At 34.4% G+C, this 13849-nt stretch overlaps 1 protein-coding gene across 1 annotated transcript in view; it reads right to left on the reverse strand.

Annotated features, from left to right (window-relative positions):
- The window catches only part of LOC134528883 (homeobox protein DBX1-like), a 104300-nt gene that overhangs the window by 14096 nt on the left and 76355 nt on the right, over nucleotides 1–13849 (reverse strand). The window contains exon 3 of the mRNA XM_063362549.1: nucleotides 3727–3895. Within this exon, the coding sequence (XP_063218619.1) occupies nucleotides 3727–3895 (169 nt within the window). The remainder of the gene's footprint in view (nucleotides 1–3726; nucleotides 3896–13849) is intronic.

Consider the following 13849-nt stretch of genomic DNA (forward strand, 5'->3'; position numbering starts at 1 on the left):
AGAGCACAGGCGCCGCTTTGACTGCCGAGGGGGGCGGTATCACAACCTGCGCGTCTCAAAGCCCTTCCTAGCCTGCGCGAGTTGTAGCTGGGTGCAAGTTGTTGGCGTAAAGTGGCAATGGGCCTGCTCCGGTGAGGGACAGTGGCTGGTTAACATTTGGCTGGTATTGATCAGGCCAGGTGTTTCGAGCCCCCTTTCAGTCCGTCAGTTTTGCACTTGCTGGGCAATCGCATTTTCTCTTGGTGGACTTTGTACATGTCTTTCCCCAGGGACTGGTTGCTTTCTTTCACTTCCTGAATTTCAAGCTAAATTAGTTGTACCATTCATAGTGCATCTAGGCTTTATTTCTGTGTATTTCATGTAACGGAATACCTCAGTAGCTATTTTTTGTGTGTATAGTGTTATAAATTTACACTATGAATTTATGAAGAACACTGGTTGTAGGTTATTACATATAAACTTCGTTTTTTTCCACATATCTCCGTCAATCTACGGGTACTAAGTTTACTAACTTTAAATATTAACTCATTAAAATCATCTTGCTGTGTTATCAAAACGTTCTAAAACTAGCTATTCTTACTTACACATATATTTTTACTCTGTTTACAACGGAATACAGAAAAATTGAGTAGTGATCCAGTCATACCAACTGTAAGTCCAAAGAACTCTTCATTAATTTGACGTGAAGGCTTCGATTAAAAGTCAGTTAATGTACTGTTATGTCTAACATTTTAGCTATAAATGTGTGAAGCCTATCGCATATTTTTAACTTAATATTGTGTTGTAATTATTAGTTCTAGGAGTTTCTGTGCAATTTTTACCACCAATTGACTATACTTACATTACTGGGCTACTCGATACAGCTCTAGATTTTCATTTTGTTATTGTGACCTCCCGATGTTAAAGCCGCGTCTCTTGCAGAATTATATGAAATCTATATTTACGGCTATTCTTCGGCTATGTGCTTCGGGAAGACACTACAGCCCCAAAACAAAAGTTATTTAACTAATTATTTTCTTTTAATTCTTCTGAGCTTCAATTGTTAAAGTGGAACGTAGTCAGTGCAACATTGTGACAATAGGAGCACCAGACAACGTATACAATTACACTAGTACTTCCACATTGTTAGAGAAATTATTAGCATATCTTTCTTCGTCCTCTAAACTACACATTCAATAATAAGGAACTTGAACGAATCATTTATTTATTTGAAGGTCACAGTTCTCAAAATTTTGGCTCTCTAACAATTAACATAAATCATGTTCAACTAGTGTTGTGCAATGTAAAACCACCTGCTGTCCCAGCAACTAATGTGGCATCTTCGAGCAAGGAGAACTTTTCATGACGGAAAAAATCAGGATATAAAAGGCTGGACCAAACAAATAATACGTCGTAAAGTGGGTCATTTGATATATGTCACATTACTGACTTTTACATTGTGCTGCTGCTACTTGTTCTTGAACGAACTTATACTTAAGCTATAAACACAAATTGATATATTTTGAACCTTGTTGGGCATTTGAGAGTATACCAAAAACATGTTATAGTTAATAATTATTCGTTATCAATACAGCCAAATTTAATAATTCAATCATAAGTTACCGGAAATAATGGAGAATGCAAGTCTGTGATAATAATGACTAGTTTTTAATGCAATAAATACTTTCAGGAAACACTTGTTGATTGATTTACGTGACCTGGGGGCTATATTGCAGTCCTATTTTAGAGTTTATATTTCAGAATCTTTATTATAAGTGTATAAATATATGCAAAAGAAGAGCAGGTCATATATTTTCTTGTGTACTGTATATTCTTATGCATCACACATACATGTAATACAAAATTTACTACGGAATGAAGGCAGTGAGTCTGAGGAGTAGCACAATTGCTTTCTAAATTATGTTACTTCCTTTGTTTAAATACTGGGATATTGTGGGGAATCATTTCAGTCTGGCCATTCTTTACACTAAACAAACTTTATCCTATGCAAAACGCTTTGACGAGCTAAAATAATGTCATTTTCGTTGATTTAGTCATGTATTGAAATATTTCGATTATTTTGAGTAGCCAGTTACAGATGCATATCAGAATCAACATTAATTCTTTCTCCGCATTCGCAGTTTATTATAAAACAGCAGAACAAGTAGATTTTTATCGGTCACATTTTATGTAGCTCGTTCATTTATGCGAGCAAAAGTTCAATGAAGAAATTTCTAAGTGAAAAAGTGTATATAACATTTCAGAAGAGATTATGATTTTATTCATCTAAGGTTTGATTTAGATGCTATTTTGGTTTTAACAATATTTTTAAGCCATAACTATAAATGTTCATATTATTTTCCGGTATGACAAGAGATCGCACATCAAGTGATATTCTGAGGCTATAAAATAATCTACTGTCAGTATTAGTAGAGTTGTAGTCATTTTAAAAGGCAAATTCATTACCAAAGCTATATATCCCATTTTATACTATAAGAAATAGGTTTTTAGAAACCATACGGTGTATTTCGACTTTTTTCCCTGCCTACATACATTTTGTGCTCAATATAAAGATATTCCGGCAAATTTACTTAAGTTTTATGAATAATTATTTCTATAGTCCAATTATTAATGTTTTAAAAAACTGTCATGATTAGCCAATTTGACTTGAAAATGTGTGAAAACTTAGGCCTGAAACGATTTAAATTAAGCTCTAGTATACATGGATATCTTTTTTAAATACGGTAAACATTATTCTAAAAACAGTTTTTTTTCAGCATTAAATTAAATTTTGTTACTTATGACGTGAATCGTAACCATTGTCACTAACTGCTTCTGCTATCTGAGCTGATGTCTCGTCTTTATTTGTGGTGATTCAGTGTGCTGTTTAGAACCCAAAACCTATTTTATTAGTCAGAATGTTTTTCTTAGCAGTTTCTTGCCTCAAGACATTGTAGGTAATATTCGCAAGTTCACTATTTTTTGGGGAATTTATTCAAATACCCTACATTTTTTAAAAGTTGCAACTAAAAATAATTAATTATTATTTCCTTGAAAAATACATTTATTTCTTTATTTAAATTTTCTTATTTTACTACTATTCATGTGATATTAACTGGTTTTCAAACAATAATGCATTTCAGAATTACATTTTTGTTTAGGTTTACCAACCAATATACTTTGTCAAAATGATTATAATAACCGGATACATAGAAATTGAAATAAATGAAAATAGATGCGACAGATAAAGAAAACTTCAGAAATATTTGTATATATTTTTACAAATACTTATATATACTTTTAAAGCAAGTTATTTCAAATAATTATTTTTTATATTGAGTGAAATATTTCTTTTTTATTATTTTCAATTAAAAAAACGCTTTAGAGAAAGAGCTCACTAATTTTTTAAAGAAACCGCCAAAAGAAATCCTAGCTATTAAGCGAGTTCATAGAATCTTTCAATAAGTACAATAAATGGTGAAAGTTTTTATTGTTACGATTTAAAAAAATTGTATACAAATATCTGCATAATTATGTTAACCATCACCATGCTATCACCACCAACTAGAGCGGAGACATTGTTTACAAGCTTTCGTCGACTGAATCAATGTTTTCGCGGATCACTCGTTCGAAATGTTCAGTGTCCTAGCTGCAAAATGGAGGGAGCGCTCGCGCGAAATGAGAATTTGTTTCAGCGCCATTGGCGAGGGCGCGTCACAAAGAACAAGGAAATACAAAAGCTGTCACCTGCAGGGCAGGGGGCAGTGGTCGATGAATGAGGAGGGGGAGGCGGAGCGTGCGAGCTGAGGGTGCGAACCGCCGCAGGATTGTCGCCCGCCCGCAGGGCCTCATCAACACTCCAATTAGGAGCGGCGTGCTTTCTGCGCGGCACCGGAACCTCGTCTCTGTCCACGCTCTAGGACCAGCCAGGGGCTCCACGAACAAGGATGCAGTTACAAAACATGGCATATTAAGGTCGGTATTCCAACGACACGAAAATAAGGGGTTAGGTATTGAATATGCAGCACCTGAACCCTTTCCGTATTCCTAGTGCACGATAGGACATGGCCAATCCGAACGGATTTCGGTGTCCTATCCGTTGACGGTGTGTTACCTAAACTCCGCGCATGTGCAGAGATCACTTTTTCGTTCATTTCATCCAGATGGTGGACCCGCGTCTGGCACCATTGACTCGCATATTGTCATTATAATGACCATTGGGGAACCTACCAAGCGTGTTGGTGTGTCAAATGAAACATTATAATAGCGAAACTATTCTGGAAAACATTCTAAACACATTCAATGGTCATAGAAAGAAATAATCGCATCTTAAAAAGTACTTAAGAAAATTAGAAAGGCTGTGAAATTTCAATTAGATTTGTGAAATTTTGTATAGACTACTTACTCCAATGGTGTGTTTATTAGAATGTTATTGTGTATTTTACAGGGACCGGAAAGTTACTTTTAAAAAGTAACTCAGTTACAGTTACAAATACTCCATTGGAAATGTCACCCTGTTACAACTACAAGTTACACTACTGAAAATAAACCAGTTACAGTTACAGTTCTGAGAAAAGTAACTGTAAGTTACTTTAACAGATACTTTGTGAAAAAACTAAAAATGTGATACGTAATTTTGTTATAATTAAAAGATAATAAAACATATTGTGTTTAGTAAAGATATATGTTTATTTAAACTTAAAAAATTTAAATAGGTCTTAAATTACATTGAGTAATTAGTTCACACTACAAAATTGTTCGCAGCACCACACAACAAGCACTTCACATTAAGGTTATTTTTATCACTCGACCGAACTTCGAAAAAATTAGAATATGAAGGCCACGGCAACGAAAATTCTGGACTGCTTTCTAGGCTTCTCGCTTCATTAGATTCTGTCATTGCTTTCGCGCATGTGCAAAGGTAGGTTAATTAATTAAACAGCACAGCAGTAAACCCGCATGTCGCAAATATTAAATAAATGATAATCAAAATACGAGCGCAGGCTAACCAACAGCAGTTTTACAAGTACAAGCAATACCATCGCAAATAATTTGCTTGTCGGGATTTACGTTCTGGGATTGAAAAAAACAACAAATCGTTGTTCGTTCAGTAAGAAATACATTTAAAAAATGTAACGCAAGAAGTAACGACAATCATCGTTACTTTAAGGCAGAAAAATGTAATTCAGTTACAGTTACAGTTACTGAAAACTTAATATATTGCGTTACCACGATCGTTACCATAAAAAGTAACTGTTACAAATAACGTCGTTACTAGTAGCGCGTTACTTCCAGTCCCTGGTATTTTGTTGTTTTGGTTTCAACGTTCAAGTATATTATTGAATATTTTTTTATATCGTTCAAGTCGATAATTGAAATGTCAAGTTTCATATCTAACAAGCGTAAAGATCACGTGCAAAGTAAGGCAAAGCAGTTATTTTGCAATGAGGTAATGTTTAATACTAATGCTTTATCTGATTAATCATTTTATTGCTATACGTTTTTAAAATTCCATTATTTTTTGTTAACAATGAGACAGAACAATACAGGCCCATAAGAACAATACACACAAGAAGACAAAACATCACAGAGCTAAGATGCAAAGCTAATACAAACACTATAATGAAAGTTTAAAAAATTTTAAAACTGAACATAAAAACAAAACATGATACAACCACAACGAAGAAAGATGACTAACGACATTACTTGTCAGTAAAATATTAACATTATGTGGCCAAAGTGCCACAAACTGTTTGTAGTGACAGAGTTTGTTGTATAGAACAATTCCATATATTTTCATGAAAATGTTTTGTTAAAATTATAAAATTGAAAAAAAGTTTTATTATTCATTAAAAAAGAAAACTCTTAAATGTTTTCACTTTAAAGTTTCTACTGATAATTATAACACGCACATGCGTTCGGCTGATTGAAAAAGAACAACGAAATCCGATATCGACGCCATGCAAAGCTAGTTTTGATGAGGCGCCACATAAACGTTTGGCGTCAGGATAATCACTGGTTTAATAGGCCTCCTGCATAACAAACTAGAAAATTCTCTGATTAGAATTCATTATTCGTCCCGGGATCCAGCTAAATCTTCCCCATCACGCTTCAACCTCCATGGTTGTGGCGGGAGGGCTCACTCCCCACTCATATAATGAATACATAAAATTGAATTACTGCTGATCTAGAAAAAACTCATATTTCGAATTGGTAGCAATAAAATGTAAATACTTTCCGTGCACATATGCACAGCGAGGGAGTGCATGTGTTGCTGAAATAACACGCGCCACAAACAGTAACCAAATAAATTACTTAACTTGTAATACTGAATAAGAAATCCACACTGGGAGGACTAACAAGAAAGCTTTCACCGTCCTAATTTCTGAAACATGGAGTTAAAGAGTCTCTGAGCCAAACGATTAAAGTTTGGGTCAACTATTTGATAGAAGTTTTGTCGCCTTGGCTTCACCTCACTTAAAACTGGAATTGGCTTAATTTTAATAAAGTTTCATTAATATTTTTCGTATGCAGTCCGAACCTCACATTGCTTTCCAAGCCTTCACACGCATTACATATTTTATCTATGCAGAACAAATAAAGGTTTGACAGAAATGACCAAAATACTGTTAGTTTATTGAACTTGAAATATAACACTAAATTTAACATATTTTTGCAAAAATTTTATTATTAATGCTTTGTAACAGTTCTAAAAAGTTCTTAGTATGAAATTTCTGCACAAATGGATTAAAAAGTAATATAAGTAACCAGGGTTGGGGGGCGGGAGGGATGTCATATAAACCCACTTTAACTCAGGCACACAGAAAGTTTTAGATGCATCATACACGATTATATCATCGGAAATAAATGTAAAATTAAGGTGGCTGTAGTCGGTTCTCAGCGGTAATTTTTTTACGGGGTTATAATAATCGCGATCGTGCATTGATAAAGATATTTAACGAAAAAAAGCTAAAAAAAATTAGTCTTGCAACATTATTGTATTGTGCATAGGGACCGATGGCCAAAGAAGTATACTGCGCTCCTGGGTGTCACAAAGAAATGGCGAGCTGCTGTTGATATGTGGCCTATACGTAGTTGAGCCTGCTAAGAAAGATGGTGTATCCAAGCGAATCAATTAATTGGGTGCCGCGGGAAGAATAAATATAAAACACTGAAAATAGTTAACAAGTGTTAAATTGTAGCTATAGAGCCCAGGGATACATGAGTGCTGTATAAATAGTGTATTTACGAGTGTCATTCAAAAACTATATAAACTGTAATTGGTTTATACAGATTTATTGGGGATTTATGAAAATACAAATGAAACGTCTTATTTTCCTACGTAGTTTCTTTTCAAAATAAATACATTTTCTCCATTGGAACCGAAGATTTTTAATTCCTTCGTGAAAAAATAAGATGGTTGCCCCAGTAGCCAATTGCGCACGTACGTCTTCAAAACACCCCCTTCCTACGGTCTGAATATTTTTTCATTGACGCTGCACATCTGGGTATTTGTTTAATTTAACTAGCATTAAGTCAAATTCTCAGAATTGCACTCAGGAAAAAAAAAGTTCCTATAAAAGCCAGGTAGTTGGGTGACCAAACTCCATTGTTTTCATTTCACCGACCCCAAAATACAGAGGATAGGGTCAGTCGGGACTCAGTCATTGCTCGCAGTGGTTGTGGGTTATCGAAATTCGTGCTTTAAACTCAATTTTTATTTATTTATTTTTATTTTGCTGTGAATAAATTAATTTTAATTATGATTTATAGAACTGCTGGTAACAGTTTTATAGTCAAAATATTATTAATTTATACACCTGTTTTTCTTTTGCACTTTTAAATAAGGCCATTCAATTCCGTTTTTTTCATCTTAAATAATAGTATTGGGAGCCTTCATTTTATTTTAGTGCTAGGCTATACATTTCCCGGTTATGATTATTGTTTATTTTTAAAATATAGTAATGCTACTTTTTAAAAATGTATAATTTAATTCTAAATAATTCCTACTCCTCCATGAAGAGTGATTTGAAATTTATAACATGAAAATGTGAAAAAATTATAACTTTCGATGAATTGTGTTTTTGTTATTTCAGGATCTTCTTGAAGTAGAATGATAACGCGTTAGGAGATATTTAACTTGATGAGATCACAAAATGATCTCGATTTTAACGGTCAAATAGAATACATAGAAGATTACATGGTTTCACATAACCCTTATACCGAAGAACAAGTAACGGAAATGAAGCATATTTTTTTTTCAATTTTGAGATCAGAATTAAACATCGCTGGGTAGCAGCAAAATAAATAAGTATTTTATTTGCGAAAAAAATGAAGAGTAGTTGATTGGATTGTTTTAATTACCCGTATTAGTGACAAGAACGGGTAGAACAACAAAACATTTTCAAGATGTTTGTGAGTGAAGCAAAAGACGCAAAACTGAGTGTATACGTTTGTCTGATATCCCTCAGAAAATTATCTATGCAGCTCAAATGGAATCGAGAGCCAACGGAAATAGATGTGCGTCAAATATACTGAAAGAGTTTTTAGAAAATAAGGATCGGCTAAGGAGTATAGGAAGTAAATTGAGTGTGACAAGGCACATGCCAAGCAAGTTTGTCCGGAGGAAGCACTAGCAAAGTTTGTAGATGCAGATTTGTCAAGGACGCAATATAACAGAATCAGACAAACAACAGGAAATCTTCCCTGCTACTCAGTTTTGCAGCAATATAAAAAACAATGTTATCCTTCCGATGCATCTTTCAGCATAACCGAAACCTGTGCCAAAGTGAATTTACAAGGTGTCGTTAACCACACAGCCGAAATATTTCTTTTACATTTACAAGAAGTTTTAAAACCTTTTACAATGATGACAATTCTCTCCAAATGATTTGTAAATGGGGATGTGATGGCTCACAACAGGCTCAGTTCAAACAAAAGTATGAAAATGATTGCGGATTCGACTCGTACATTTTCAAAGTTCGCTTGTTAAAAAAAAAACGCATACTTTAAATGTTTATTTACTTAATTGATTTCGGTTGTGGGATCGATTCCCAGCAAGAGAAAAACATGTAATTTATTAATAAAAAAAATTTAAAATTTAATTTACTATTTGATGAAAATAAGGAAATTTCTTCATTATGTTACACCCACCATATTGGATTCTCGATGTAGCACTTTACGTTACGGTTGTCATTTTGAAATTCCGTAATTTTTATGCTAGAAAATCGAGAAGAAATTTAAAATTCATTAAAATATTTATATAGAATTTTGATAATAATATTTATAAAATATACTGGGTTCAAACATGGCGAGATCATTGATTACAAAATGACGATGAATTCTTTCTTTATGGATGCCACCGGCAGACTGAATTTCCACCATTTATATCAAGCCAGATATTAGGTCAGTCGGTATTTCCTATTACGTAATGGCAGCCATCTTGTTTTCGTCAGCTTGAGGCCACCATTATGTATCTTTCATCTTATTTTAGTCTGCTAGAGAGAGCTGTTGCCATTTTAGTTTAATTTTCACCCGCTAGAGTGCAAGAATCATTTATTTCCAGGGCGTCAGGCATCTAAAATTTTTTTTTTGCCATCTTGGATATTTGTAATTACTGAGGAGGTTGCTGCAATAAGGGCCTATGAGACCAAAATACAAATTAAAAAAAAAAATAATTCTACATATCTTAATCTCTATGTTCACCAAATATTATCCAGAAATTTCAATTTGTTGTGCTGGTATGAAAAGTTTTATGACGATGATGTTATGAGCCCTTTTTTAAAAGAACAATTTTAATTTTTGAAATTTTTGGGATAAATATATTACCTACTATGTTTATCTGTTTCTGTATTAAAAGTGAAAGATTAGGAAAACATTTATTTAGTATGTTACATAATATTATTTAATAGATTATGTACGTATGTGTCCATTGGAGTAACTGTGCTCCAACTTCATGTGTGCCACCAAGAAAACTCTGCACCTTGATATCTCAAAACATTGTTTTGGAGCATGGACCCTTATTGCAGCAACCTCCTCATTTAACCTATAAATTTGGTAAAAATTTTTAAAAATCATCAGAATATAACTCATTCATTTAATTGTTAAATTAAAATATTGAAGTACTTGGTTTAATAACTGGGCAAAGGAAAAAAATATAAATTCAGTTAAAATGATGTATTCAATATATCGTCGTGTTAAATCCTAAAAATTGGCTTAAATCGCGAGTCTACTAGCCTCTAGTAAGCCGATTTGTCCATCATATTGGAAATTCGTAATATTTGTCCTATAAATTCGGGAAAAATTATTTAATTTACATTAAAAAATCATTTGTTATAATAATGTTTGATTCGGCAACCTCAGTTCGAAACTTGATGGATGTAAAGAAGATAATTTAAATTAATTTAGCATTTGAGTCATATTTTGAAGAAATAAAACCAAAAAATAACAAATAAAAATATTTATTACATAATTTAAAAAAAATAAACCAACCACTAGCCTTTCTCGTTTCCTATAGTTTTCCAAGTAGTCTTGACAAATGTTTTCAGGGCAGTTCTACGTGACAGACGATTAACTAGGCACATACCGATGTTGGCTAGACACCTCCAGAAAGTGGCCAGGCATGAAATCGTTGGCCAGGAACATTCAATTTTTTTGTCAGGCATGTCTAGTCATCAACCATACACGTCCAGTTGTAGGCTTCACATATCCAGTTGGTAGTTAGGCACTTCCAGTTTGTGTTCAGGCACATCTAGTCGATAGCCAGTCACAGTCAGTTGATAGCCAGGCGCATCCAGTAGGTGGTCAAAAACATCCAAGAGGTAATATTCATCGATACTTGACAAGAATTTTAAACATTTCATGTAAAAAATCATGCGCATCAGCCAAGCGTCTCCAAACAAAGACATATTATTCGTCGATACGCAACCAAAATTTTAAATGAGTCAAGTTCAATGTCAGGCGTATAGATCAGTCGTCTCCTAACTATGAGGTTAATCATGTCTTGAGTAAAGACTTATCGATGCACATTCAAAAACGGAAGCACATTTAAAAAAGAAAACACAATAGTCATAACGGAAGCATATTCAAAAAATACATCACAATAGTTACAAAGGAAGCACATTCGTCAAAAAAAGAAGCACATTTAACGTAATAGACACAGCTTCTGACGAAAATTCAGCATACGATTTCGTCGCGGGGATACGATATCAACGCAGAGAAATGACACAGGGATACAATCTCTTCGCAGGGATACGGCACAGGGATACGATCTCATCGGAGGGATACGATGCAGGGATACGATCTCGTCGCAGGGATACGATATCGCCACCGAGATAGATCTGATCAAAGGGACACATTCTCGTTACAGTGATACGATCTCGCCACAGGGATACGATCTAATAAGTTTGATACGATAATACAGGCTTGACTTCGTACATTTAAGGAAAATATATACATTTTAACGAACATTCCATTGAGTAGGATGCGATCGTCAAATTACGGTAGGCTACGATGCATCCAACTGTCTTTGACTACAAAAGTAATTGTCTCCAAATGTCTTTGGCTCCAAAAGTCCCTGGCATTTATAGTCTTTGGTTCCAAAAGTCATTGGGCCCAAAAGTCAATGACTCCATAAGTCATCAGCTCAAACTGTCTTAGGCATAACTGCTCCAGCAGCATTTGTCTACAAGGTGTCTTGGCTACGAAGCTACAAGACTACAAGGCTACGAGGCTACTAGACTACGAACCTACAGAACTATAAGACTACGATTCTACGGGGCTCCAACTAGCTACGAGACTACGATGCTACGATACTACGAGGCTAAAGGACTATAAGGCTAAAAGTCATAAAAGCTACGGTGCCACAAGGCTACGAGTAAACACGACACAAACTGGCTACGAGTTTAAAATGTTATAAGGCTTAGAGGATACGTGTCTCCTCGGCTGCAACTGGCTACAATATCTCAATTCAACTGCGAGAATTAATTTATCTCATACAAATAACTTTGTGTAATACGATTCATTTCTTGCAACAATTGGCGCTACATGCTGTGTTGTACAGGCAGGTGCTCTTTCATGTGGGATGTAGGATGCTCACTCACGATCGCAAGAGGATAGTTTCGCTAGATACCAAGGATAAATAAGTTCGTTTTGCATGATAGTGATTCTCAGCCGTCTTAAGGCATATTATTTTACTGAGAAATGGTATTTTTTGTTTGAATTCCACTGATTTATAAACATTAAGACAAAAAATATTTCGTTCAGAGATTGTATTCTCAGAAATAAGCACTTGGAGAACCTCAGCTGAAGTCACGCCAGGAATAACAAGGAATACACGGAGAAAACCGACAAAAGTGTCGCCATTAATGACTCAAAAACTTGGAGAAAGCCAACAAAATATTGAGATGAATAATCATGAGCATATGGAAAATACCATCAAAAAATTGACAGTAAAATATGAGCAAATAGAAAACTAATGGACGTTTACATAAACCAATATCAGTGACTAAAAGAATACAAGAATATTAAAAATAAAAGAATTCAAAAACATTTTCAGCGATCGTAAACTTCTCATTTGTTCAGCAAGGATAAAGTTCTCGCAAAAGACATAAAGTTTCGTAATTTTTTTATTTTTTTTTAAATTTTTTATAGGCCTATATATATATATATTTTTTTTTTTTAAATGATCTTGATTTAGGAAAACGTGTTTCAGTTTTCTCTGTGTTCCCATGATTATTACTATCTATTTAGATAGTTTTCTCTGTGTGCTCCTGATAAATAATCGTGTTACTGTCCTTGTATATACATTTATTTATCAAAGTTCTGGAAGCTGCCTTATATGGGCGACACAGTAACAACTGAGGACACAAGGGAGAAACTTAAAAAAATTTAATTAGTTCTCACAATAGAAACTAGGAAGATGGATCGTATTCGAAGTGAAAAACTAAATCTGGTTTACTTATTTCTACCTGTTTTATTGTTAGTTATGATTACAAAATTACCCTTGACAGAAATAATTATAAGGAGACCCTGGCCCGTTAGTAAATATCAATTAAAACTATCTGATACATTTTATAAATTTTACCAATCCTATTTTCACCAAAATAAATTTAACATTATTAAATTTAATTTATTTAAGACATCGGTTGTTCTGATCGGTACTGGAGGTTATTTTCACAATATTCCACAGAGGACTGTTCACTGGCTGAGGATAACTAGGAGATTCTGGCATTATTCAATTTCCGAGCGACCGGTGTGAATTTTATAGATTAATTTTGAAAAACCTTGAACTTCTTCTTGAACTGGAACTTCAAAAACTCTTGAACTGGCTCTTGTACCCCGTAGTCTGAAGAGTGTCACTCCCTCAGGAGAGGCGGCGCGAGTGGTCGCGGTGAACTATCGCGAGACATCGTAAGAACTAGCTGCTCGGCTAAACTAAAGCGACTAGCCAACTAGATGAATTAAAAAGTTAGGTAAATCTCCCTAACTTAAGTGATTACATTTCTTAATTTAGTTGCGGCCAAAAATGTTAAAATCGGGGGCGATGAGCTCGGGCGCGAGATGTGGTCGCGTTGCCTGCAGAAGGACGAATCTCCCTATATCCCAGGTGACGCTTCTGAAAGGTGGAGCCAGGGTGAGCGACCATAAATGAGGGCATAAGGTAGGATAACTGACAGACTTACCCTGTCCCAGAATCAAGTAAGGTAAACTTCTCACAATAAATGTCAATTTTACTAAGTAACATAATTATTAATACTTTAAAAAAACCTTAAGATTCAAGTGACGCCACTTAAAAATAACATTTAACCTAAAAACTTTCTTTGCTTAAAATATTCTTATTTTAAATCATGTTAATATAAATCTCTTATTG

This window comes from Bacillus rossius, chromosome 2 (genome assembly GCF_032445375.1).
Source record: "Bacillus rossius redtenbacheri isolate Brsri chromosome 2, Brsri_v3, whole genome shotgun sequence".
NCBI classification, from domain to species: domain Eukaryota; kingdom Metazoa; phylum Arthropoda; class Insecta; order Phasmatodea; family Bacillidae; genus Bacillus; species Bacillus rossius.